Source organism: Chrysemys picta, chromosome 6, assembly GCF_011386835.1.
Source record: "Chrysemys picta bellii isolate R12L10 chromosome 6, ASM1138683v2, whole genome shotgun sequence".
NCBI classification, from domain to species: Eukaryota; Metazoa; Chordata; order Testudines; family Emydidae; genus Chrysemys; species Chrysemys picta.
Genome location: NC_088796.1, coordinates 117,473,391 through 117,497,680, shown reverse-complemented (window position 1 = coordinate 117,497,680; position 24,290 = coordinate 117,473,391). Strand labels below are relative to the sequence as shown.

The window sequence follows — 24,290 nt, the reverse complement described above, 5'->3', positions numbered from 1 at the left end:
CTGGCAGTTTTGTTGGCAGAGATGAAGCGAGTTTGGAATCACCTTTCTCCCACCCTTTATCAGTCCCTTATTGTGTGAACGTAAGAACATAAGAACGGCCATACTGGGTCAGACCAAAGGTCCATCCAGCCCGGTATCCTGTCTGTTGACAGTGGCCAATGCCAGGTGCCCCAGAGGGAGTGAACCTAACAGGTAATGATCAAGTGATCTCTCTCCTGCCATCCATCTCCACCCTCTGACAAACAGAGGCTAGGGACACCATTCCTTACCCATCCTGGCTAACAGCCATTAATGAACTTAACCTCCATGTGCAACACAATGGGGTTCTCGCGTTGAAGATTCTAAATGCTTCTGGAATACAAACAATAAATAAAGAGTAGTTGGTTCTTCCATGGCATGAAAGTTTTATCAAGCTGTGAAGTGTGCTGCTTGAATAGGTGGTGAATCACTGAACAGATTCTGAAGCAGTGCAGGACTACGCACTTCTACACGAGCATCTAGTCCTGTTTCAAGGCCCTGATCTGCAACGCTGAGGTCAGTGGGAGCTTCAATGAGCAGTGGATCACTCCCTAAACGCAGGGCAAGATAAGGACTGGGACCCAATTTGTAGCCGTTATCGCTATTAAAATGCTTCTTTTTATGGTTTTCGATATAAAGCAGAGAAATGATGTAGGTTTTCACCATTCCCTAGACCCCACTCTGAGCTCCTTAAGTGCCCAGTTGTAAAGCCGTGTGATAAGGTGTGCTATTCACTGCTGGAATAGCACCTCCTCCTGGCTGTTCTGGGGATTTGCTCTGTGAGGCCAACACACCTTCCAATGATTGCATACTGTCTCTCGGTCTCTTATTCTCAATCCACAGACCTTCTCTCCCTCCTGGAGCTGGTGCTGCCTCTTTGTGACTGGGCCCTCCAGCCAGGTCACTCAGCATCCCCCCCCTTGTGGGGTATAGTCCTTCAAAGTCTCTGTCACTGCTCTAGTAACCCAGTCAATCTTCCAGTTCACTGCCTTGCCAGTGCCACTTCTCCAGTGGCAGACAGGGGAACCCAGGCTCACCCTTGACTCTGGATTCCAGTCCCGCAACTCCACAACAACCAACCAAGGGCTGTTTAATACCCAGTCTTGCTGCTTGCTCCCTGGGCAGTTTCCTATCCAACAGGAACACATCTCCCCCCCATCTCTCTTCAGGGTATGCCCTTTCCTCTGGACCAGGCCCCCAGGGACCTACTCTTCCCATTGGGTTCCCCCCTTCCTTCTCTCTAAATACAGGGTGAGTGCAAATTTTCTCCCAGCAGCCCTTGCTGCTACCAGCTTCCTAGGTTTATACTAGCCCAGCCCACCTCTGCTTAGGTAATTGTCCTCCTCATTAGGGCTTTTCTCCCACCCTTAATTTCCCCATCTTGCAGCCAAATTGGCAGATTGGGCCCTCTTGGCCTACCTCAAAGCCAATGTGGGGAGTATTCTCCATCACAGGCAGTGAGAATTATCCTTCAAAATAGGACTTGTGCGATACAGAAGCTTTGTGCTGGCCTTCTGCACAGGGTGGAAATTTCATCCTCAGTGTGAGCCTTGATAAAGTGTGAGGGAAATTATGCGGCCCCCGGTAAAGAGGTGAAAAGGGGAGACTTCACTGATGCACACAGGGAAATGAAGTAAAACACAAGGAGAGATTTCACGAATGAGTCCATAATTGGTTCAGGGTTGTACTTCCTGAAGTTGCAGTGGAAGGAAATCCCTGCTCAGTGTGCCCAGAGTCAGAGTCGAACGAATGCTAGGGCCTGGCAACATGCACACCATCTACTTTATGGCCTCAATTCCCAAACCACAACAGTTCAGTGAACTGTAAGCAAGAGATTTCGATTTACTCTGCTGTCTGGCCATGGGCTGTGAAAGAATGATTGAAGATCAATTAGATGCCTAATGTTGCTAATACTGTATTTCTGCTCCTGCTGTTGCTGATATACTGTCCAAAAAGACCTGTCCAGCAATTAATATGCTCTGAAGGACACGCTGGTTATGGGATTCAGTAAGGACTGGAGAAAAATCAGAGCCTAATGAATGGCACCTGACTTCCTTTCACGCCACTAACTGAACTACACATAGGTCAAGATTCGTTGGAGAGATAAAGACTAAATAATTCACAGCAGACATAGGAGTTAACCACAGATTTGCTGAACATTTTGTGTAGACAACATACGGAATCTGACTGAATCATGGAGAGACGTGAAAAAAGTGTCTCAGGACCATTAATTTCCAAAGACCACTTTCTCCTTGCTACAGAGCAACTACTGCTACAGGATCAATGCAAAAATCAAATGGCAGCACAACGTCCGGGTGATACAGAGAGTTAGTCCATTTGAGGGAGAAAATCCAAAAGATCCCTAAAGAACAATGGACCAGATTCACCCAGATGCTCTAACTCCTTTGTGTCATTCTGGTGATGACAAGAATTTACAAACCCAGGACAGCTGGCCAGTTTATGATTGTTTTGCCTCACTGGAGCACACTGGTTAATCTGACTTGTTTCCCCCCCAGGCATAGTGTGAGGCAGTGTGGTGTAATGGATAGGACATTAGATCAGATCTCCTGAGAACAGGGTTCTGTTCCTGACGGTTTTATTACTCTTGAGCAAATCCCTTTCTCTCTCTCTTTCCCGTTTTGTCTATTCAGAAGTAAGATCTTCAAGGCAGGAACTGTCTCTCACTATGTATTTGTCCAGCACCTAGCACAATGGGGCCTTGATCTCAGAAAGGGCCTCTAGGTACCTTGTGTCTGACTCAGAGGGGTAGCCGTGTTAGTCTGAATCTGTAAAAAGCAACAGAGGGTCCTGTGGCACCTTTAAGACTAACAGAAGTATTGGGAGCATAAGCTTTTGTGGGTAAGAACCTCACTTCTTGCATCTGAAGAAGTGAAGTTCTTACCCATGAAAGCTTATGCTCCCAATACTTCTGTTAGTCTTAAAGGTGCCACAGGACCCTCTGTTGCTTTCTATGTCTTAGGTTTTTCTATGTGCAGGCCAGAATGGCACTCCTTAAATGACAATATTGATCCTGGAGTGGGATAATGAAAACTCAGCACTGACAAAACAGAAAAAGCAGAAACGGCTAAATGTGCAGCAAAATAACTAAGTGATTTTTGAGAGCAGTGCCTGAAAAAGCTAAAGCTGCCAATACACATTTGCACACAGGAGTTTGCAGGCACACAGCTGGGCTGTATTTAAACAATTAAGAAAAAAAGTGTCTGATTAACTTCTGTTAGCACAGAAGCTGACACAGATGTATTTGTTACTTGTCTGAAAATGATCTAAAGCGCTCACGTCACACCTCAGAGCACCATGGACATGGGCTTATGTAAGGGTCAACTCACGTTTGTCTCCCGATGCATCCAGTGCGCCAGATCTTCAGCTGGTGTAAAGCAACAGAGCTCCACTGAAGGTCAATAAAGTTGTGCTGATTTACTCCACATTTTTATACCTGTTTTGAAAGTGAAGTTGGATTGAAATGCAACACATAAAATGCCATCCCCTCCTCCCCAAATTAACCCTGACCTCATTTAGTTGGAAGATGGAGGCTGCTCTGTCCCTGACTAAAAGGCGGTGCGTGAACTTCAACCATGGACTAGAGAAATGTTTGTAATTATTTTTGCATTACTTTGTGTTGGTTTATGAGTTTTCTGTGCAGAAATGGTTCTGTCACAGGCCATGTTTGTGAAATGCTTATTATCCCTTAGTGACTAAGTGGCGCTTCTCAACACTTTTGAGGAATAGACCATTTAATTAAGTGCACTACCTACAAACATGCGAGATTATGTTTAGGCTCCCTCCTTTTGAGAATCTTGGCCAGAAGGCCCCAACTCTGTAGCCCTTCCTAATGTAATTAATACCTCTGTCTGAAGTCAGTAGGACCGTTGGTGGGAGCCTGGATTAGCTGGGGAAAGGGTTGTGAGACTGAACCCATCATTGGACAATTTCCTTGGGTTTTAATTAAACTTAAGGCCCTTAAACTGCCAGATTTTTGCCTTTACACGGTGCAATTCAACAGCACACAATTGCTAAATAAATCAAACAGAATAATAAACCACAAAAAGGAAAAATATATACCTGTTACGTGGGTACTAGTGCTGAGATCAACACCAACACTACAGCCTTGTTATACTCAGAGCACACTTCAGTTCTCAGACCCTCCTTTTCTCAAGTCAGCACAACTTCAAACTACTTTGTAAGCTTGGCTTTTATTTCCTAAGCTGACTGCTAACTCAGGCTCTTAATTGGGTGCAGGATTTACTAATCATGCACCTGCCTTTATAAGGGGCATCAGAAGAGATTTTGAGCAAATAAGTTTGTCACCTGGACCAGTGTGATTGCTACAATCAGGAGTTTGGAATCTTGGCATAGAGTTCAGTGTGACTCGGGTGGACCAGATAGAAAGTGTGAAAAATCAGGAGATGCGGTGGAGGGTAATAGGCATCTATATAAGAAAAAGCCCCGAATACTGGGACTGTCCCTATAAAATTGGGACATCTGGTTACCCTAATATGACTCCACATGAACAGAAGTGTCTGTCCACACAAAAGTGTATGAAGGATCAAGATCAAAGAAGAATTCTGTATTTGTGGACTGTTTTTTGTGTGTGCTTTCCTTTCCTGTTCATCTTTCTCTTGCTCAAGTTTTAAAAATCAACCGAAGATTTTTTTGGGAAACTTAAAAAAACCCCTAAAAAAATCCACAATAAAATAAAATGAAAAAAAAATTGTTTGCCTGAAGTGGGAATTTAGCTGAGTAGTGTACTGTGTGGAGAAAATATATCAGAATCTGGTCACATGTGATTAAAAGTTCACTTTTGAACATAGAGTAAAAATGTATTAAGATTTTAGTTATTTAATTGCTGTAGTTTTGTCATGCTGTCTGGAGTGGTTTGTGACCATAAGTGCCAACCGGTGGGCAGACTGTCAAAAATCAGGGCAGACACCCCAAACAAGTGGTATGTTCTAGAATTAGATTTCAACAACCCAGTAAGAAATGTGAACTCCTGAAGCACTATAACAGTCTTACCAGAGAGTCACAGACAGTCCCCTTGGGCTTTCCAGTCTATCTTGCCACCCAGGCGAGCTGGACTTAGTGATAGTTGGTTGCCATACACCAAAGACCACAAAAGATTCAAGTTGCTCCCAGTCCCAAGAGACCAGGCACTTACCCCAGGTCAATTTGTATCTCTGATCTCACATGAAGACAGCAGTTGTAGCCAATCGTATAGTAAACTAACTAATGATGTATTAACTAGAAAGAAGAAATGAGAAAGTTATTTACAGGTTAAAGCAGGCAAACATATATACACATATGAATTACAGTCTATGGGTCCAAAAGGTGACAGAGTTGTAGCAATCTGTCAGCTTTGAATGTCTTTTGGGACTAACCCAGGTTGGCCTTGGGGATCTCTGCTTCTGTTTCGTAGCTTCCAGTCCTGTGAGAGTCCAAACAGCAAGAGATGAAAAAATTTTCTTATCAGCTATCTTTCTTTCTTTCTTTCTTTCTTTCTTCCACACTTCAAGCTGAGGGGACAAGCCCTTTGCACATAGCCTCTTCATGGGTGTGAAAGGGCAGTTAAAGTCTATGACTGTGATGTCCAACAATGGCCCATTTAGTTTTGAAAGCCTTATTGATGATCAGGAGATTATCCTTCTTGATAGGTCCACAGTTTCAGAGCAAACGTTTTTTACAGTTACAAAGAAAAAACTTCTATATTACATGACAGCGTATGATAAAGCTATTACAAGTGAGATTAATGCATGCAGCACCCACTGCTCAGCTGAGGCCCAAAGCCTTGGCTAGCACCTGGTTTGCCAGCATGACCAATTGTGCAATTCTCTAGTACTGTGGCTCTGGTGTTCTGTGTATCTAAACCACTCTGAAAACCATGAAGTGTTACATATTTTTACAACTCTGAAGTGGGTCTTCTTTTTCCTTTTGGTTCTCTAAAAAACAAAACAGAACACACACCAAGGAAATTAAATGCATTAAACAATGTTACTGGAAAGTTACAGTTGCAAATTTAAAAGCAAAAAATGCCAGTAAATACTAAGTGCCAATAGCAACACTAAATTGGCCACTTTGTACAAGTATATGGAGTTTTTATTAATTACTGATGAGGGTGTTAATTGCATAACTTTACATAGAATGTGATCAGGTCAATATTGCTATTAGTACCTTTATTTTTACATTTCTTGCCTTGTTTTCCCATTCAAATTTGCCACTTTGGCATTACAGTAGTGCAGACTTTTTGCATGTCATGCAGTAAATGGAATGTGAGCAAAATGATGCCATTTCATTAAATCTTAATCCTGTGTCCCAATAGTTCATTTGTAAAGATCAAGCTACAATACCTTCATCAGAAGAAGGGCCTCTTTCTCAGAGTGGACAATGTCTGATGTGGCTGCAGCAGGGGAAGCGTATGCATGCCAAGGACCCTGAAGTCACTGCATACTTCAAAGCTGTAATTCGAGCTTCCCCAGTGACTTTACAATAAATCAAATAAACCAAGCTAACAGAACAAGGAAGGCAGAAAAAAAAAGTGAGAGAATGAAAGAATGAAAGAGAGAGATTCCAAGCAAGCACAGGGATAGATAAAGGATTGATATTGACATTTCCATACAATTTGGCTCTTCCCCACTCTTCTAGTCCGCAAGCCCAAGGTGTGAAGATTGACATGCAAGAATTTAGAAAAATTTGGAGCTCTGCCTTTTCTTCATGTAGTGATTTTTAGTGCAATACAGACAAGAGTGACATGAGCCACAAATAGTATGGGCAAGGGGCTAATTATGTAAACTGCCTCATGGAGGTGTTTTAAGGCACTTCAGTTCTGGCTTTTAATATTCCTGTGGTTATTCCCTCTCCTATCATCAAGTGATCCTTTCCCTGTCACTCATTCCCAGCTTCTGGCAAACAGAGGTTAGGGATACCATCCTGGCCCATCCTGGCTAATAGCTGTTGATGGACCTACCCTCCATGAATTTATCTAGTTCTTTTTTGAACCCTGTTATAGTCTTGGCCTTCACAACATTCCCTGGCAAAGAGTTCCACAGGTTGACTGTGCGTTGGATGGAGAAATACTTCCTTTTGTTTGTTTTAAACCTGCTGCCTATTAATTTCATTTGGTGACCCCTAGTTTGTGTGTTATGAGAAGGGGTAAATAACATTTCCTTATTTACTTTCTCCACACCAGTCATGATTTTATAGACCTCTATCATATCCCCCCTTAGTCATCTCTTTTCCAAGCTGAAAAGTCCCAGTCTTATTAATCTCTCCTCATATGGAAGCTGTTCCATACTCCTAATAATTTTTTTGCCCTTTCTTGAACCTTTTCCAATTCCAATATATCCAGTATTCAAGATGTGGGCGTACCATGGATTTATATAGAGGCACTATGATATTTTCTATCTTATTATCTTAATGATTCCCAACATTCTGTTGGCTTTTTTGACTGCCGCTGCACATTGAGTGGATGTTTTCAGAGAACTATCCACAATGACTCCACGATCTCTTTCTTGAGTGCTAACAGCTAATTTAGACCCCATCATTTTATATGGATAGTTGGGCTTATGTTTTCCAATGTGCATTACTTTACACTTATCAACCTTGAATTTCATCTGCCATTTTGTTGCCCAATCGCCTGGTTTTGAGAGATCCTTTTGTAGCTCTTCGCAGTTTGCCTGGAATTTAATGGCCTTGAGTAGTTTTGTATCATCTGCAAATTTTGCCACCTCATTGTTTACCCCTTTTTCCAGATCATTTATGAATATGTTGAATAGGACTGGTCCCAATACAGACCCCTGGGGGACACCGCTATTAACCTCTCTCCATTCTGAAAACTGACCATTGATTCCTACCCTTTGTTTCCTATTTTTTAACCAGTTACCAATCCATAAGAGGACCTTCCTTGTTATCCCATGACAGTTTACTTTGCTTAAGAGCCTTTGGCGAGGGATCTTGTCAAAAGGCTTTCTAAAAATCTAAGTACATTATATTCACTGGATCCCCCTTGTCCACAAAATAAATGGACAGGGACTGCCATTTTCATGACAATTCTGTGTGGGATATTTTAATGTCAGGTGGCTAGATGTTCTCAAAGAACTATGTTGAAATGATAAAATTCACTTGATTTGTGACTTAGGTCAGAATGAGAACCTAGATCTCCAGAGAGAAAACTCCAGAAGTCAACAGGTGGGAGGGGATCTACTAGGACTATAAGAGTTGTACTTTCCTTTCTATTTTTGGATTCCATTTTCAAACTCCATCAATGGCCCTTATTTAGGTCCACATCCTGACTGATGTGGGCGAGCACTGACACAGACATTCCCAGTAGGTCTAGTCACATACCCGAGTGCTCACTGGGGGAAGGACTCCACAACCTGTCCCTTATGAGCATTCTTGCCTCTTTACAGTACTTTATCATAAAGGATAGAGATGGTTGAATAATCGATATCTATCTATCTAAGCTATTTATGTGTCCCCACATTACCATAATTTCTGAGAACCTTTCAATTTTCTAATGTATTTTTCCTCAAAACATTCCTGTGTGGTAGGAAATTCTATTATCCCCATTTTATGGCTGGGGAACTGAAGCAGAGAGGAGGAAATCCTGGCCTTGTGGAAGACAATGAGAGTTTTACCAAAGAAAGACTAAATTACTTGCTCAAGGTCACACAGCGAGCCGGCCATGGAGCAGAGAATTAAACCGGGATCTTCCCAGGCCTAGGCTAACACCCTAGCCACTGGACCATACTTCATCTCTAAATTGTGGGGGGAAAGTTTTTGGCAACACATTTGTGAAATCTAGCTCATGATTTGGTTCAGCCATTTTTAGGCCATTTTCTGGTTTATTTTTCTACAAACATGGAGAGATCTACTTTCTGTCCAGGAGAATGTTTAGGGTATGAAAATCTGCATTTGTGAGCAAGCAAGAGCATTCACTGTTTGCTATTCTCTTGTCTAAAAAGGCTTGTCAACCAATCTGAAAATAGATACAATAACTGGTCATTTAGGTGACCAATCACACACATTGAATAATTGTAGGGCAGGACTCTCATTTCTCAGATAATCAGAGGGCACAATTTATTTAAACAAATGACTTGGCAGAAAATTGTTAATACTAGATTTAGGAAAATTACAATGTGTTTGCCGACAGCTCATAAACAAACAGAAAGGGGGCTAAGTATGTCCAATGAATTGTTACAAATAGTTTACCTACCATACACAGGAAAACTGCGCTTTGCAAAAATCTTGGCACTATTTTCTTCTTCACATCTTCACAAGAGCAATCACACAATATAATTTCCTGAAAATACTTTAAAGAAGCAAGAATACTGTGGAATCAGTCCAACCAAAATTTGCTTCTGTGATCTCTCCAGGGTTCACAGACAAAGCAGCTATTCCTTGTTCAGAAGAGGAACTAACTTCTCTGCAGTGGTCATGGAAAGCTAGGTTAGACATTTTTCACTCATCCTTTTCCGCAAGAGTCTCTGTCTTCATTCCCACCGTCCCCTGACAGCCCAATTTTAAGGCCTATGGCCCTAAAATTGGTCCCAATGTACGTTTATCCTCTTTCCTGACAAAAGGGACTTGTAGCTCATGGAACAGGGGGCTAGTTCTGCAGAAGAGTGAGGGAAGGAATATGCCACTCACACCTTCCACATCATAATCTGATCTCAGTAGATGAGGAGAAAGGCTTTGCTGTCTCTCCTTATAGCAAAATGATGAGACATCCAAGAAGGGAGGAGGTGTCTGGGGCCCTTAAATATCTCCTGAGATAGAGAACAGTAGAGAGGAAAGGTTAGGTAATTAGTCTGGAGAGAAGGATTAAATGGGGTGGAGATTGGGGAGGGGGAAATAGAAGCCCTGAAGGGGTCATCTTTCAAGTAAAGACTCCAATTTATGGGATGGGTACAAAGTTCTCCCCTTACTCTGGAGATGCCAATTATAGATGGTACTGTTCACTTTGGGGGATTGTTGGCATGTGGGATTAGTCATTTGCTCTTGTGGTGTTTTAATAAGTACTTTATTTTTTTTTAAAAATCCCTCATATCTTTTAGTTATTCTTCATCTGGTGGTGGGCAGGGCATCCTTGGCACAGAGTTTCAGTTACAGGGGCGAATCTGTGAAAAAAGCCATTTGCAGCAGAGGCGTGTCCCCACCTGCAGCGGGGCCCAGGAGTCATGACAGCTCTAGAGATGATCGTTCCAGTGATCATGAGCAACAGTGTAAAACCCAGGAACTCTCGGTCAATGATCAAGTGTAAAAGAGAGAGGCCGACTGATTATTTGAGTGTGTGAGCCAAGCTACCCGACACCTCCTTGGAATTCCTGCCACCTGCAATTAACACCTGCTGGAGAGGATGGAGATGAGCAGCTGCAGACTGGTCAGCTGCTGCTCTCTGCCAGCCAACAAGCCATTTGTGACTCCAGCAGGTGTGTTCCCTTTTTTAGACCAAAGGGTTTTTCTGGGAACTTTGTCTTACTTCCCATTAGCAAATGCCAGTGGAAATACCCTGATGAGGCATCAAGAGCAGAAGTTTGGAGCTAATCAGAGAAGTCATATATGATCAGGCCTCACTGATGTGAGCTTTGGGAGTAGTTCTTTCATTCTAAATGGTAGAATTATTTTTTTGGCAGGAAGGGGATTAAAATGCCTGCAGCTTTCCAACTCTTTAGCTGTACCCAGCACAACAATGGCTGCCTGAGGTTACACTGCAATGTTTTCTTCATAGAAGCACCTTCATGACCATGTGGTTACACATGTATACCTATGTGTATGTCCAGACTTCTGCGGCATGCATGTGTGTCGTGAGCTGCATCATTGCTCTTGCCATGACTCTAGTTGGAGCAGCTTTAGGGGGTAGGTGGAGGTTCTCTAAAACAATGTTTTTCAAAGCAAACAAGTTATAATGAGACAGGTCTTGAGGTTCTCAGTAAAATACAGCAGCAAAGAAACAGATATTTTTTTAGTTATCTCAGTCTTTCAAAGATGTTATGAAAAACAACTTTTATCCAATCCCAAACTGCACTTTGTTCTAAGCAAACTTTCAGTCTACAGTGCTGAGTCCGTCTTCAGGAAAATCAAGGGGTAGTGCTGATAATCATTAACTGGATGAAATTGGATAAGGATACAATTTTCAAAAGCACCTAAATGATTTAGGAACCTAAGGCCCATAGATTTTTCAGTGAGACTTAGGTACTTTTGAAAATTTACCTTAAATGATGTAGGGGCCCTAATTTCTTTCACTTTTTCTGTGCCTCAGAGGCAGTCAAATATTTTAAGTTAGTTCTAGATTTGACTGTGGTTTTTCTTTTACTGCTATAAATATTCAATTGTAATAAACAGTGTGATACCTAATATTTCAGGTATAGCAAGACTTGGCAATGGTTAGTTTAATTCTAACTTTCTGCAGAACCTTTTCATCTCTTATAAAAAGAGTACTAGACCCAAACACAGTAGTGATCCTAATTCAATATGTAATGTTTTGGACCTTTTCTGAGGAAAAGTCTTGTTTGTTTTTTTTAATAAAGGGAAAAAATAAATAACCACTGATGCTTATCTGGGCCAGCTGCTTTGTTTTTACTCTTTGAGCAAATGGTCCCCATTGTTCAATCCTTGTGAGAGGCAGAAGCTTTTATCTTTGGACTGATCATCTCATTGTTCTCTTCTGGGAAGGAGAAGCCTTTGGCTGTGTAAAGGTTTAAGCCTGTGGTAGGTTTGGAACTAGGGATACCCTGAGTCTGTTGGCTTCAGAATAACCATCACTGTGATTTTGTTCCCAAAGGACTTGATCTTTGCTTTCCCCTCCTCCCACACACACACTTTAATTCCCAGACTACCAAGAAACCCAATTGGGTTTTATTTATGTAACAGAATAACACTAAAATACAAATAAAAACAGACAAATAGTAAAACACCAGAAGAGACAAGCACTGCTATCATGTTCATTAGGCTTGGCATCTTTGTCCTGGCCGAAAAGTCTCTGTGAGGATGAGTCTCTTGAACGTGTACTCCAAAGCGCTGCAAAACTGGGATGAAATCAAATGCAAACTCTTTTTGACTTGGTCCCAGGTATGTTCTATCTGCACTAATCTGACTCCTTATTGCAAACAATCCCATCACTTCATGAATTTCGTGAACTCCTGCATGTATTGGTTGATCAGAAAACGGAATATTTGATGTCATATCATCAGTCTGTCGAGATGACGAACTCCTGCAAAGAGAAACGGCTGTATCAGTTTCTCTTGAGGTGGGATAGGGAAGTCCCCACAGATCAGGTTTAGACAAAGCGCGATTTTCTGAAGGCTTAGAGACATACTCCTTAGAATCTTCTTCGGCCCCTGCACTGTGAAACGCAGCCTGGCAAGGCTGCTTGCAGACTGGGCACTCTGCGTTGGCTTCTGACCCTGCTTGGATAGAAGAAAAGCAGGTCTTATGGAAGCAAGGGTTTAAGCAAAACATATTGTCAAACCCTTCCAAGCACACAGGGCATTTAACGTCCAGAGATGAATCTGCTGGCACTGTGTGGTGCAAATCACCTGCATCAGCTTTGGACAAAGAACGTTTCTCCACTGTGCATTCCACATCTGGGGAAGCCATGATCTATAAAAGAGAAGAGAGAGACAGATTGACATACTTGGCAAGATGTAATGAAGCTGGGACGGGGAGATGTAAAATTACATTGTCCTGCAGCAATGAGGACTCACGTGCCACAGAAGGAGACAATGCCACCAAAACAAAACAAAATATCTCCCTGTAGTGAATCAAGTTATTTCCTCTATAGGCTGGGAAGAAAAAGAGAGATTGTTATTTATATTTTTAAATATGTGAGAGGCACTCAGATGTCCAGGGCCAAGACCACATAAATACCAGTGAACGGAGGCCAGACTTTTCAGTGGCCAGTCCAAAATGATAATAGCTCCTGATTTTTATTCTCTTCTTTCTCTTTTCTTCTATGCTGCATATCCCCCCTCTCCCCCGCCCAGTTTTAATGTTCTGTTTGTTTCCCCTCAGATCCATCCTTGTCATTCCTTTTCTGTTGCATGGTCTCATGTGCTTCTCTTTTTCTCCTTGCTTCTTTATCTCTTTCTCCCTGATTGCAACAGTGTTTTCACTCTTGTAATTTGCATGTCTTTAGATTTAAAATCTGGGGGAGGGATAGCTCAGTGGTTTGAGCATTGGCCTACTAAACCCAGAGTTGTGAGTTCAATCCTTGAGGGGGCTACTTAGGGATCTGGGGCAAAAATCAGTAGTTGGTCCTGGTAGTGAAGGTAGGGGGCTAGACTCAATGACCTTTCAAGGTCCCTTCCAGTTCTAGGAGATAAGATATCTTCATTTATTTTTATTTTAATTTCATACCCTACCTCTCTCTCTTTCTCATGCTCCTTCCCCGCCTCCATTCCCTTTCTTTTTTTCCAACTCAAAGACAATAAATGTCATTTCTCTCTCATTCCCTCTTTCCCTTCTGTTCTTCTTCATGGTTTTTCCTTCCTCAAATCTCATTCCCACTCACAACTTTCCCTTCACCCACTGCAGTCAAAGAATTACACGGGTGTAAGAAAAAATGATTAATCAATGTCAGGGGAAAGACATTCTATTACCAGAAAGGATATGAGAGAAAGAAAGAAACCAACTTAATTCTGTGTCCAGAATGGTGTGTGTGTGTGTGTGTGTGTGTGTGTGTAAATTGCATCACTCACTGACATTCCTATAGAGTTTCTTTTCACTGTAGAGTTGCACTTTAAGGCTGGACCCTACAAGTTGCTGAAGTTGAGAGCTCTCAGAACCCCATAGAACTGAACTCTGTGTCATTCAAGATCAGAGGTAAAATCCTGGGTCCACTGAAGTCAATGACAAAACTCCCGTTGACTTCAGTAGGGTCAGGATGTCACCCCAGGTCCCTGGAAATGATAAGCGCTGTACCTCATGAACAATCTCCTGAGCCATCCAGCCTTCGGTGACATTTAAATAAAATTTAGGAGATTCTGAAACAAATAAAGACCATGTAATCTGAAAGCCCATTTATGGCATGTGTATAAAAATTTCAACTGGCATGTTTAATACCTGTTTTGGGAAACAGTTGTTTGTTTTTATATCCTCATGCAAAGTACAAAGCTCTTTCAGCTACACTGGATGCAAAACAGGAAATTAAGTTGCAGTCACAATTTTCTCAGAAGAATATAATATCCCATCCCACAAAGTTACATTCCATTTTACTGAGCCTTATTATAAGTACAGGCTTGCCTTAAAAATCATTTTATTAATGTACCATCTTCACCAACACTTCCCACATTTAAATTACACAATGTTTAGCCACCTTTATAAAATAGCTAATGACACCTTTTTGTCCTGCCTTTGGTCCCCTTCTTGTCTTCAATTTATTAAAAACACTTCTAAAACTCCCAGTTTCTAAGATCTTTCATCTCCTTCTCGCTACAAAAAATTCCTTTTCCTCCTTATTTACCTTTTGCAAATATTCAGATTGTAAGCAATTCTAAACACTGTGGGTTTCCCCTTTATTTTCTTTCTGAACAAATAATAACAAAACAAACATTTATATTACACCCTCACATGGCAAAGACTCACATCTCACAAGCTTAGATAACCAATTGACTCCTAATTGAGGGGGTGAAGAGATTTGCCCACGGTCACATAGTGAATCAGAGGCAAAGCTGGGATGATTAGGATCAAGGAGTTCCCAACTGTCAAACCTGTGCTCATTCTTAATCTAGACCTTGTTGCCTCTCATTACCACAACGCTGCCTCCACCTCCGCTTGTCTTTCCAAGACCCCTTGTTTCAAACACTTCTCTGCACCCTTAGTTGATGCGGAGAGGGGAGGGCCCTTTCTTCCCCTGAGACCACTCTCTTTGCCCTTGCTAGTGTATGTGACGGAGCTGTCTGGCTGTTTTGGGCAACAGCCAGTCAGCTGCTCCCTAGTGATGGACGCAGGTTTCAGGGTTCCAACCGATGACAGTTGGCGGTTCCAACAGCTGAGAGCAAATCTAAACATCCCATGCTAGCAGGGTGGGGCTTTCTCACAAAGCAGGCACCAATTGCCCATGTCTGGCTGGGGCAGAGGCATTGCTCTTGCTGGCAGATTCAGTAGCTCCATAAACAATGTAGAGGTGACAGCATTGTTCTTTCTCTTTTCAAATCACACCTAGCAGAAATTTACAGCATAACAGAGTCCAATGGCAGATCTAAGTGCAAGGATCAGTTATGAACTACACATAGGAGTGAGGTTTCTCTTTGAAATATGTTACCTGAATTACTCAGATACATATCCGATTGCACGTTTTTGCAGCAAATATGTGCATCAAATACACCTATTGTTCAGCACTTCAGAAACAATTACAGCATAAATGGTTACCATACCAGGATCTGACAAAATCCATGTGTGAAATATGAGACAAGGGGTTATAACATCTAAATCAGGCACAAAGAAAAGTTTCAAGTTATAAAACAGGACACCATGTATTTGAAGATGCTTTCGTACATGATGCAGATTAACACTGAGATAAACTTGCCCTTCACTATTTCTATTTTCTGGCATTCTTTCAGACCCTCTCCCGTTTATTTTACTTTTCTGTTTGCCCAGAAGCAGCTGATGCATCTCAAATGGAGGGGAGAGGGATTTCCTCTTCATAACTTGGCTTATCATTATGCTAACAACTTTCCTATGACCCCTAGTGTTACTGAAGAGGATGAAGTCTGAGATGGACCTAATAATGCTTAGGGTTCACTGTGGGCGGGAATGTTTTTATATACTGTGGCAATCACTGCTCCAGATAGACTCCTTAGTTTAATATAATAGGGCTTCGCCCCCAAAACTGACCTTTTGGTATCCCTCTTAATGCATAAAGAGTGAAAAAATTACTGTCCCTCAGAAGCCTAGTCCCATATACCCAGTCATACTGAAATGATGGCACACACTCAGGGATTTGGGACCCAGCTTTCAAAATATGCTTCCTCCAAAGATCACATAAAACTCATTCCATATATCATCAGTGGGCTGTGGGGCTAGACGCACATGTATGGCATGCAGCCAACATCGCCTCTGTTAAGTATCAATCCTGAGTGTGTTCAGGTGCTGAGGTGGGCCAAGTTGAATCAGCTCCTAAGTTTGAGAAAAAGATTTACTCTTCAAGAAAATAGTGAAAAAAAGTTACGTAGAATTATATCATCACACTCCCATCCTCAGTCAAGCCAAGCACAAACACAGAGAAACACTTGTACACACACACACTTTCGTGCAAATATGGTTTGACCCAGTGACAGAACACATTTTCCTCAAAACTTTAGAAGAATGTAATTCTATTGCTCCACTAGCAGGTCAGGGGTTGGTGGCATATAAGCAGCATGCAGCCAACATCAATTCCTTACCCATCACACTCAGTTTTAGCCCACAAAAGCTTATGCCCAAATAAATTTGTTAGCCTCTAAGGTGCCACAAGGACTCCTCATTGTTTTTACCCTGAGAGAATCATCCATTACTAGTGTGAGGATCTACAGATGAATACACCAGGCCTCAGCTCCCAAATGTAAGAACAGAGTTTCCTTCTAAAACCCGTGATGAATAGATGATGAAAACATCTTATCCTCAATTCCACCAAGCAGAAATGCATGCAGAAACAAAGAGGCACCAATCAGGGTGGGCCAGTTACCAAATAGGCTTTCTGCAAACTTCAGAATAATGGCAAAGGGGCTAGACAGAGGCATCAGGTACAACCCTGAGCAAGAGTGGTGCCTAAACTGCACTACCCCAGGAATACGCTTGGGAGGAAACACCCAGCAGAGAGACAGTTGTTTGCCTGCTTCTCTTTGCTCTGGGGAAAAGATAGTAATTCACTCCTTGCTTATATCAGCAGCCAGGCCTGTCCATACCCACTGAACTCCATGGGGAGACTCCTGTTGACTTCAATAGTTCGGGGATTAGACCCTAAAGAAGGATTTCTTGCTTGCTGGCTTACCGACTCTGACTGGCACAAAAGCCAAGGCTCCAGCTAGTCCTGTTACCCCAGCCTACAGACAGCCCCTGCATTAGGGGACCCTGGACAGGAATGAAAAAGGGGGTGAGATATTTCCATACACGCCCACTCAAGAATACACTATCAACTGGAAAAAATAATCCACTAAAACTTCAGGCGCAACACTATTACAAATATTAGTAAAATGAGATATAAGAAAAGACATTCCCAGAACAGAGACATGGCAACCTAACACAAACAATAACAATTGCCAAGATACAGAACACGATTATGTCATTATACTCCAAAATGTCAGGGTGTCAATCCCCTGGCAGAATGAGCAGACAGAGCTATAAATAGAGCTATTTATAAACTAAAAACAACACCATCAGCTGACTGTTGGGTCAGTCACAAACTGGGGGAGAACTAGAGTAACTGGGAAAGAAGTAGGATATTCCAACCCCAGAGGCAGTTCAACCCAACAATTCAATTTCAGTTCTAGAATGTGATTAAGCCACTAGTCCCCATAATGTTGGTGTGTAGACCCCTTAGCTGGGTGAATTGACAGAGCTATATACACCAACACCTGTCTGTGCCTTTCTGGTATATCCTAGTCCTGAAAGTTCACCTCCATGCGGAGTTAATTTCCAGGATCCTTACTTAGCAGATCAAACTAGGGTTCAAATTCCAAATTTTGGAAAATGGGTTTTATATTAAAATAATTGGATCAAAAAGGGATAATAAGGAATGAGACAGGATGTCCTCAGCCCCGATACACCTCAAAATAAGACACAAAAACACCAGAATGTTGAGACCATAATTCAGACTAAGATTACTCATTTATTCCCATAGTATCATTGTGTAGATCTCCTGGAAAGGTGAGTATGTGAAGGTATGTACGTAATATACACACAAATCCACTCTAACCTCCCTCCAATTTGTTAGATTCATCAGACTGTCACCTCCATGTTTATGCTCTTTTCTTGTGTCTAAAAAAGAAGAGCTCTATGTAGCTCAAAAGCTTGTTTCTCTCACCAACAAAAGATAAAAGATATTATCTCACCCTCCTTGTCTCTCTAATCTCAGCCTTAGGCTATAGTGAGGATTCTTATGGAGGTTGTCAAAGGTTCTGATTCAAAGTATTAGGGGCTGGGTTGCCTCTTAAAACAAATGGAGAAAACTGGGCTAATTAGTACTGCAATTTCCCAGTCCCATTTAAACTTAAAACACAAATGCACATATGTTTTCATCCTGCTTAATGTGTTAAATCTGTGAAGCTATTACACCTCCATCATGAGTTTACTGTCAGGATCCTTACCAAGGTGGTCAAATAAGGCTCATATTCCAAATCTGAGGGACTTGGTTTCCTCTGAAAAAGGAATGGATCAAGTAGGAGTAATTAGGAATGAAACAGGATATTCCCAACCCCAAAATAAAAACCATATAATGAGAAGAAAGTTGGGGCCCAGTCACAGAGTAGGAGGGAACAGGGCAAAGGAGGAATGAAGCAGGATACTCCAAACCCATGAGGCATTTCAACCCAACAATTCGATTTCAATCCTAGGATGTGATTACACCATTATTCCCCATAATGTCATTGTGTAGATTCCTAGTAGGATGAGTAAAATGGAGTTATATATGAGATGCATAACCAACACCATCTTCTGTCTCTGCCCTCCTGGTATATTCCATCCCTGAGACTTCATCTCCATGCTTGTTTTACTTCTGGGAAGTTCCTAACCTTGATTTAACTGAAAACAAAACCCACGTACATCGAAATGTTGGGCCTCATTTCAGAATACAATTGCTACATCAATAGGAATTGCCTCTTCTATGTCCCTTGCAGAGGCGCAGAACTGATTGTTTACATATGACCTGCAGCCAAAACTACCAGAGACAGTTTATCTTCACTTCTCTATTTCCAGTGTAGCGATTTAGTGGAGGGGTGCGGGTTAGAGGGTGCTGGGGGGAAAGGAAATGGTCGATAGTCTGAGGGATATTGCTCACTTCCTCCAGGTTTTGGAGGGGAAAGTAGTGACCACTGCCCTCTTGCAGGAGGACTGAGGTGACAGAGAAGACAACATTTCCCAGAGGTTGGTGCTGGACATTCTCACGCTGCTCCCCCATGAAATAGGGGGGCTCTGGAGCAGGAATCACACCTCTGTTCCCCCAAGTGTGGGGACACAGTGAGGAGCTGGGAGAGGGGAGAGTATGGATTGGGAGGTGATCTCTTCCCCTTTTCTGTTAAATTATGAGGGGAGCAGGGGAACTAGTGGGAATCTTTGCTTCCCTCTCCCAGGCAGCAGGGAGGACAACTGAGGGGCAGCCAGAGGTGCATGTTTACTTGCCTTCCCCCCATGCAGTGGCAGAGCACATGGTAACAAGAGGGATAATTATACCAGTCCTCCAGGCTGTGAGTTAATGGGGAAGGGGTGTCAAGAGCCAGGATGGAGCAGGAGAAATATCCCTCCCTTCCCCTAGGCAGTGAGGAGGGGAACCTGGGGCAGGGAAGAAATTGTCCCTGCCCTGCCCCAGGCAATGAGGAGCCAAGATGGGGATGCTTGGAGGAGTGAGGGAATGTTCATCGCCCATCCCAGGAAGCTGGCAGAGGAGATGGAAGGAGACAGGGGGATGGTTGCCTTTTCCCTCCCACAGACACCAGGGCGAGCAGCTAGGAGGAGCTATTGTGTGTATGAGGGGGAGTAACCACACTGTCCCTTCCCCACAGGGAGCTGAGGGAAGACCGGATAGGGCCTCACCGCTCCCCTGTACCAGATAGCGGGGGACAAAGGAGGGAATGGTTGGGCAAAGCCTTCCTTGTCCTGCCCCAGGTAGTGGGGCAGGAGCTGCGGGAGCCAGGCAAGGGGGTCATCACTCTCTCCTCTCACAGGTAGTGGAGCTAGGAGGGGAAATGGCAAGGGGCACTTCATTTCCCGCCCTGGGAGTGTGTGTGGGAGCAGCGGGAGAGGTGACCTGCCAGTGTTCGCTTGGGGCTCCCCCAACAACTGCCAGCAAACAAGGAAGAGAGTCAGGGAAAATGGGGGGTTGAAACTCCCCTGCAATCCAAGCACATGTCTGGCTTGGCTTGGCTGGTGCGTGGTGATAAGGGAACAGCTGCTGGGCGAGGAGGGGTGAAGCCAGGGGCGGCAGGTTTGTAGAAATTTTGGTGGTGCCCAGAATGCCCAGAGCCCACCCTCCCAAACTCCACCCCTCCACCTGCTTAAGGCTCTGGGAGGGAGTTTGGGTGGGGGGAGGAGGTCTGGGGTGCAGGCCCTGGGCTAGGGCAGGGGATTTGGGTGCAGGAGAGGCGAAGGGTGCAGGCTCTGGGAGGGAGGGCATGTGTGGGAAGGGAGTGGGGGTGCAGGCTCTGGAAGGGAGTTTGGGTGCAGAAGGTGTGAGAGGTTGGGCTCTGGGAAGGAGTTTAGGTGGGGTAGGTGGTGGGGGTGCCGGAGGAGGGGTTGAGGGGGTGGAGGCTCTGGGAGGGAGTTTGGGAATGGGAGGGGCTGCGGAGGGAGGGGGTGCAGGCTTTGGGAGGGAATTTGGGGGTGGGAGGGGCTGTGTGGGAAAGGGGCAGGGGTGCAGGCTCTGGGAGGTGAGGCACTTACCTGGGGCTCCTAGGCAGGGTGGGCCGGGGGGGCCTTCGTGTGCTGTTACCCCCAGGCACTGCCCCTGCAGCTTCCTATTGGCCGCAGGAGCGCTTGGGGCAGGAGCAGCGCGTGTAGACACAGACCCACCCCAACCAGGGGCCGCAGGGAAGGGCCGGCAGCCACGTGGCGTGATCAGGCAGGAAGCCGCTCAGCTCCGCTGCACTGCTGGTGGTGGGTGGGGGCCCCAAGCCGTTTAAAATCGCCCGGGGGATGTGTGTGTGTGGGGGGGAGGTGCCTGGGGGCGGAGTGTGGGGCCGAGGGAGAGCAGGAGACAAACTGCCACTGCAGAGCCAGGCCTATACTAACTGAGCCAGCATCTCCAGAGCAACCAAGAAAGGCACACGCTTCCCAGGAAATGAACTGGGATACTGCACATGCTTTAAAAAGGACTCTGAGAAAGGGGGAAATATCCTAATGGCGACAGCACTGCCAGTAGTAGCCCCAGAAAAATTAAGCTGCACAAATATACCACGCTGGATTAGCTAGACTGGAAGAGTTCAACACTCCAAAATAATAGGGGTTTCAATGGGAAGAAAAATGAACCCAGAGCCTTAAAGATGCTACTGGGCATCACCCTGTCCTGGGGAATCCCTTGGTGATGTGAAACCAGCATAAGGGGAATACTCAGACCCGCGGACACATTATCAACATGATTGGAGACAAGGTACATGTGTTCTAGCTCTGGGCGGGAACCAGATTTTTTGTTTCATGGGGAATAAAGTCAGTTGAAAAAAAAATCCACTCTGAATTGGAACAAAACCAAAACATTCACACAAAACAAAATTGGATTTTTGTTTGTTTCAAAGAGTTTCGCTTCTATAAAATCAAAACGTTTGTTCCAATGACAACATTTTTATGTAATATGTAATATTTTAAAAAATACACCTCTATCCTGATATAACGCGACCTAATATAACATAAATTCGGATATAATGCGGTAAAGCAGTGCTCCGGGGGGTCGGGGCTGCACACTCCGGTGGATCAAAGCAAGTTTAATATAACGCGGTTTCACCTATAATGCGGTAAGATTTTTTGGCTCCCGAGGACAGCGTTATATCGGGGTAGAAGTGTATTATATATTTCATAATGTAATGTTTTTTAAAAATGTAATGAAAAGTTGTTTTTAAATGGAAATCAAATTGTTAAGTTCCAAAAAGGAAAAAATGGAGTGTTTCAACCTTATTAAGATGCTTTTTTCCTCCCACATTTTCTTTTGAAATGTAATTTTGGCAAAATGGACACATTTATGCAAAATGTTTCTCTTTTGATGAATTAGGATTTTCCAGTGAAAATTTTTTGACCCACATGAAGAGTCCACGATCAGACACGTGGGGAAATTCACTGACCTATCTTGCTCAGACTACGTAACCTTCAGAGAATTCCTTCAAGGACATGTGTATAAACAAGGGATAACTGACAAAAATAAGCCTTTCTTAATGTTTCTGTGTGCTTGGTACAACATTGTACCAAAGCACAGACAATGGTAGTGGCCTGCTAGCTGGTAGCTTCAACAGAGTCAAAACCAGTTAATTTCCAAAGACCTAATAGAAATATAGCAACTGTACACACAAGAAAACAAAACAACCCTCTGCCCCAAAACCAACCGATCAAAACAGAAAACAATCCCACTCCCAAAACCTCAAAATGCTGAGTGCAGCAACACCTAAATACCTTTAAAAATCTGGGCCTTCATCTTTATTTACTAGACATACCTGAAGTTTCATGAGATTGGTTTTAATGACATGAAAAATGAAAAATGCCTGAGAAAATAGGATATGGATGGAGAAGGTTTCAAAAACAGACCATAGGGTTCAGGAGATCCAGACACGAAGGTTTCCAGACGTTCAATATTGCAAAAGAAACTGAAGAATTTTAAACCTGTATGCGCTCCTTACATTGCTTTGAAATCCCAGCCTGAGTTTCTTAATGGCTATGCTTTGTTATTTGATACTTTGTTTAAGCTCGATTTGATAAACACGGAGCAGGGGTATTATAACAAAAAATCCCCATGAAGCTCAAGGTTAATGCACAAATAGAATGTGTTTTGGAAATGTACATTACTAGTCTAATTTGCATAAAAGGTATGGCTGTGACTTCAATAAATTGTGAGGAATTAAGAGAGTCAGTAAAGTCGCTACTATTTAGATTCCAGCCTGCACAGTGTCTGCCTCCTCTTTGCAATAACCAGCATTAAACAGGGTGGGGGATTTTTGAGGGTGGTTGGTGGGAGAGAACTAAGGCCTGGTCTACACTAGGAGGGGGATCGATCTAAGATACCCAACTTCAGCTACGAGAATAGCGTAGCTGAAGTCGACGTATCTTAGATCAACTTAGATTGACTTACTTCACGTCCTCGCAGCGCAGGATCGACGGCCACTGCTCCCCCGTTGACTCCGCTTCCACTTCTCGCAGCGGTGGAGTTGCGGAGTTGACGGGGAGCGTGTTCGGGGATCGATTTATCGCGTCTAGACGAGATGCGATAAATCCATCCCCAATAGATCCGATCCGGCAGGTAGTGTAGATGTACCCCAAGAGTAATGGGATAGAATTGAGCAAAAGAACATTTAGGATGAAGCAAAGGAAAACATGTCCCCTTGCGTCAGTCAATAACATCCAGCCTGGATAAAATATCATTAGAAATGTACTGTAAGAGGATTCAGAAGGTGATTTTATAGGCCCTTTGTAATGCTAATACTCTATGATGAAACACTGTTTTCAGTGTGAATGTTATTAATTCTGTGGATTCCTTAATTAAACTGCTGGGTACGTGCAGAGCTGAAAATCTCTCTCTAATATCTTCTAACGGTGGGCATTCTGTGGGGGTGAGGTGGGAAGCAGAATGAATATCTTACTAAGTGATGCAGGGGATGTATCATCACTGGCAATTGTTAAATCAAGATTGGATGTTTTTCTGCTTGAGGAATTATTTGGGGGAATTTCTATGGTTTATGTTATACAGGAGGTCAGATGATCACAATGGTCCCTTCTGGCATTGGAATCTATGAATCTTACAGTTATACATCACTTTCTATCCCAGAGGGGCCCTAAACACTTTACAAACTGAGCACAAAATGTTCATCCATCCACTGCTGGAGTGACAGGATGCCGCCCACATAGCATGCTGCATAAGTGCTGCATATGTCAGAGAGGACATTTTGGCCAATGACGCCAACCTCCTACGCTTGTGTTCTCATTTTTAAAGGTCTTGTCTGAAACTGACAAACTGAGTTACAGGATTGTCAGCCTCTAGGCATTGGAAAATCACGAGTCAGGCCCCCAAAATAATAATGAAATTTGCTTAAAATCATGAGATTTTAAAAAAAATATATTATTTGAGATTCTGTTTCTTTGTCTTCTGGATTTTGAGCTTTCAGATTACCGCCGGATCATATTTTTCCAGCTTCTCTCTGCAGCCATGAGGGCTAGAAAGTTATTTTTTACTTTAAATGAAAGCCAAGATTCCCAGGACTCCAGGATCTGAGATGTTGAACAAAACACCAAATATGGTCAGGCTCTCAATAAAATTACAAGAGTTGGAAACACTGGAGCTATAACCTCCCGAGATTCTTTACTTCAGGTCCACAGCAGTTCTATATAAAACTTGGGCTGGGTCTAAGGAATGTCTCAGACTACAGCCCTATAAATACTGT

At 43.2% G+C, this 24,290-nt stretch overlaps 1 protein-coding gene and 1 long non-coding RNA gene across 5 annotated transcripts in view; both read right to left on the bottom strand.

The window, feature by feature from the left end:
• The window catches only part of LOC135972284 (uncharacterized), a 44,037-nt gene extending 37,419 nt beyond the window's left edge, over nt 1–6,618 (bottom strand). For 2 of the 4 annotated variants that reach the window (XR_010588711.1, XR_010588714.1), the window contains exons 1-4: nt 6,378–6,618; nt 5,412–5,969; nt 5,192–5,274; nt 3,366–3,472 (exon numbers count right to left, since the gene is read on the bottom strand). This is a non-coding gene — a long non-coding RNA (uncharacterized LOC135972284). Of the gene's footprint in view, nt 1–3,365; nt 3,473–4,098; nt 4,254–5,191; nt 5,275–5,411; nt 5,970–6,377 lie in introns of those variants that run through there. The other 2 variants (XR_010588712.1, XR_010588713.1) reach the window with 2 other exon arrangements.
• Nucleotides 6,619–9,104: 2,486 nt separating this feature from the next.
• Nucleotides 9,105–24,290, bottom strand: part of LOC135972281 (E3 ubiquitin-protein ligase Topors-like) — a 105,572-nt gene continuing 90,386 nt past the window's right edge. Inside the window, exon 3 of the mRNA XM_065549704.1 lies at nt 9,105–12,627. Coding sequence (XP_065405776.1) covers nt 11,884–12,627 — 744 coding nt within the window. The 3' untranslated portion in view covers nt 9,105–11,883. The remainder of the gene's footprint in view (nt 12,628–24,290) is intronic.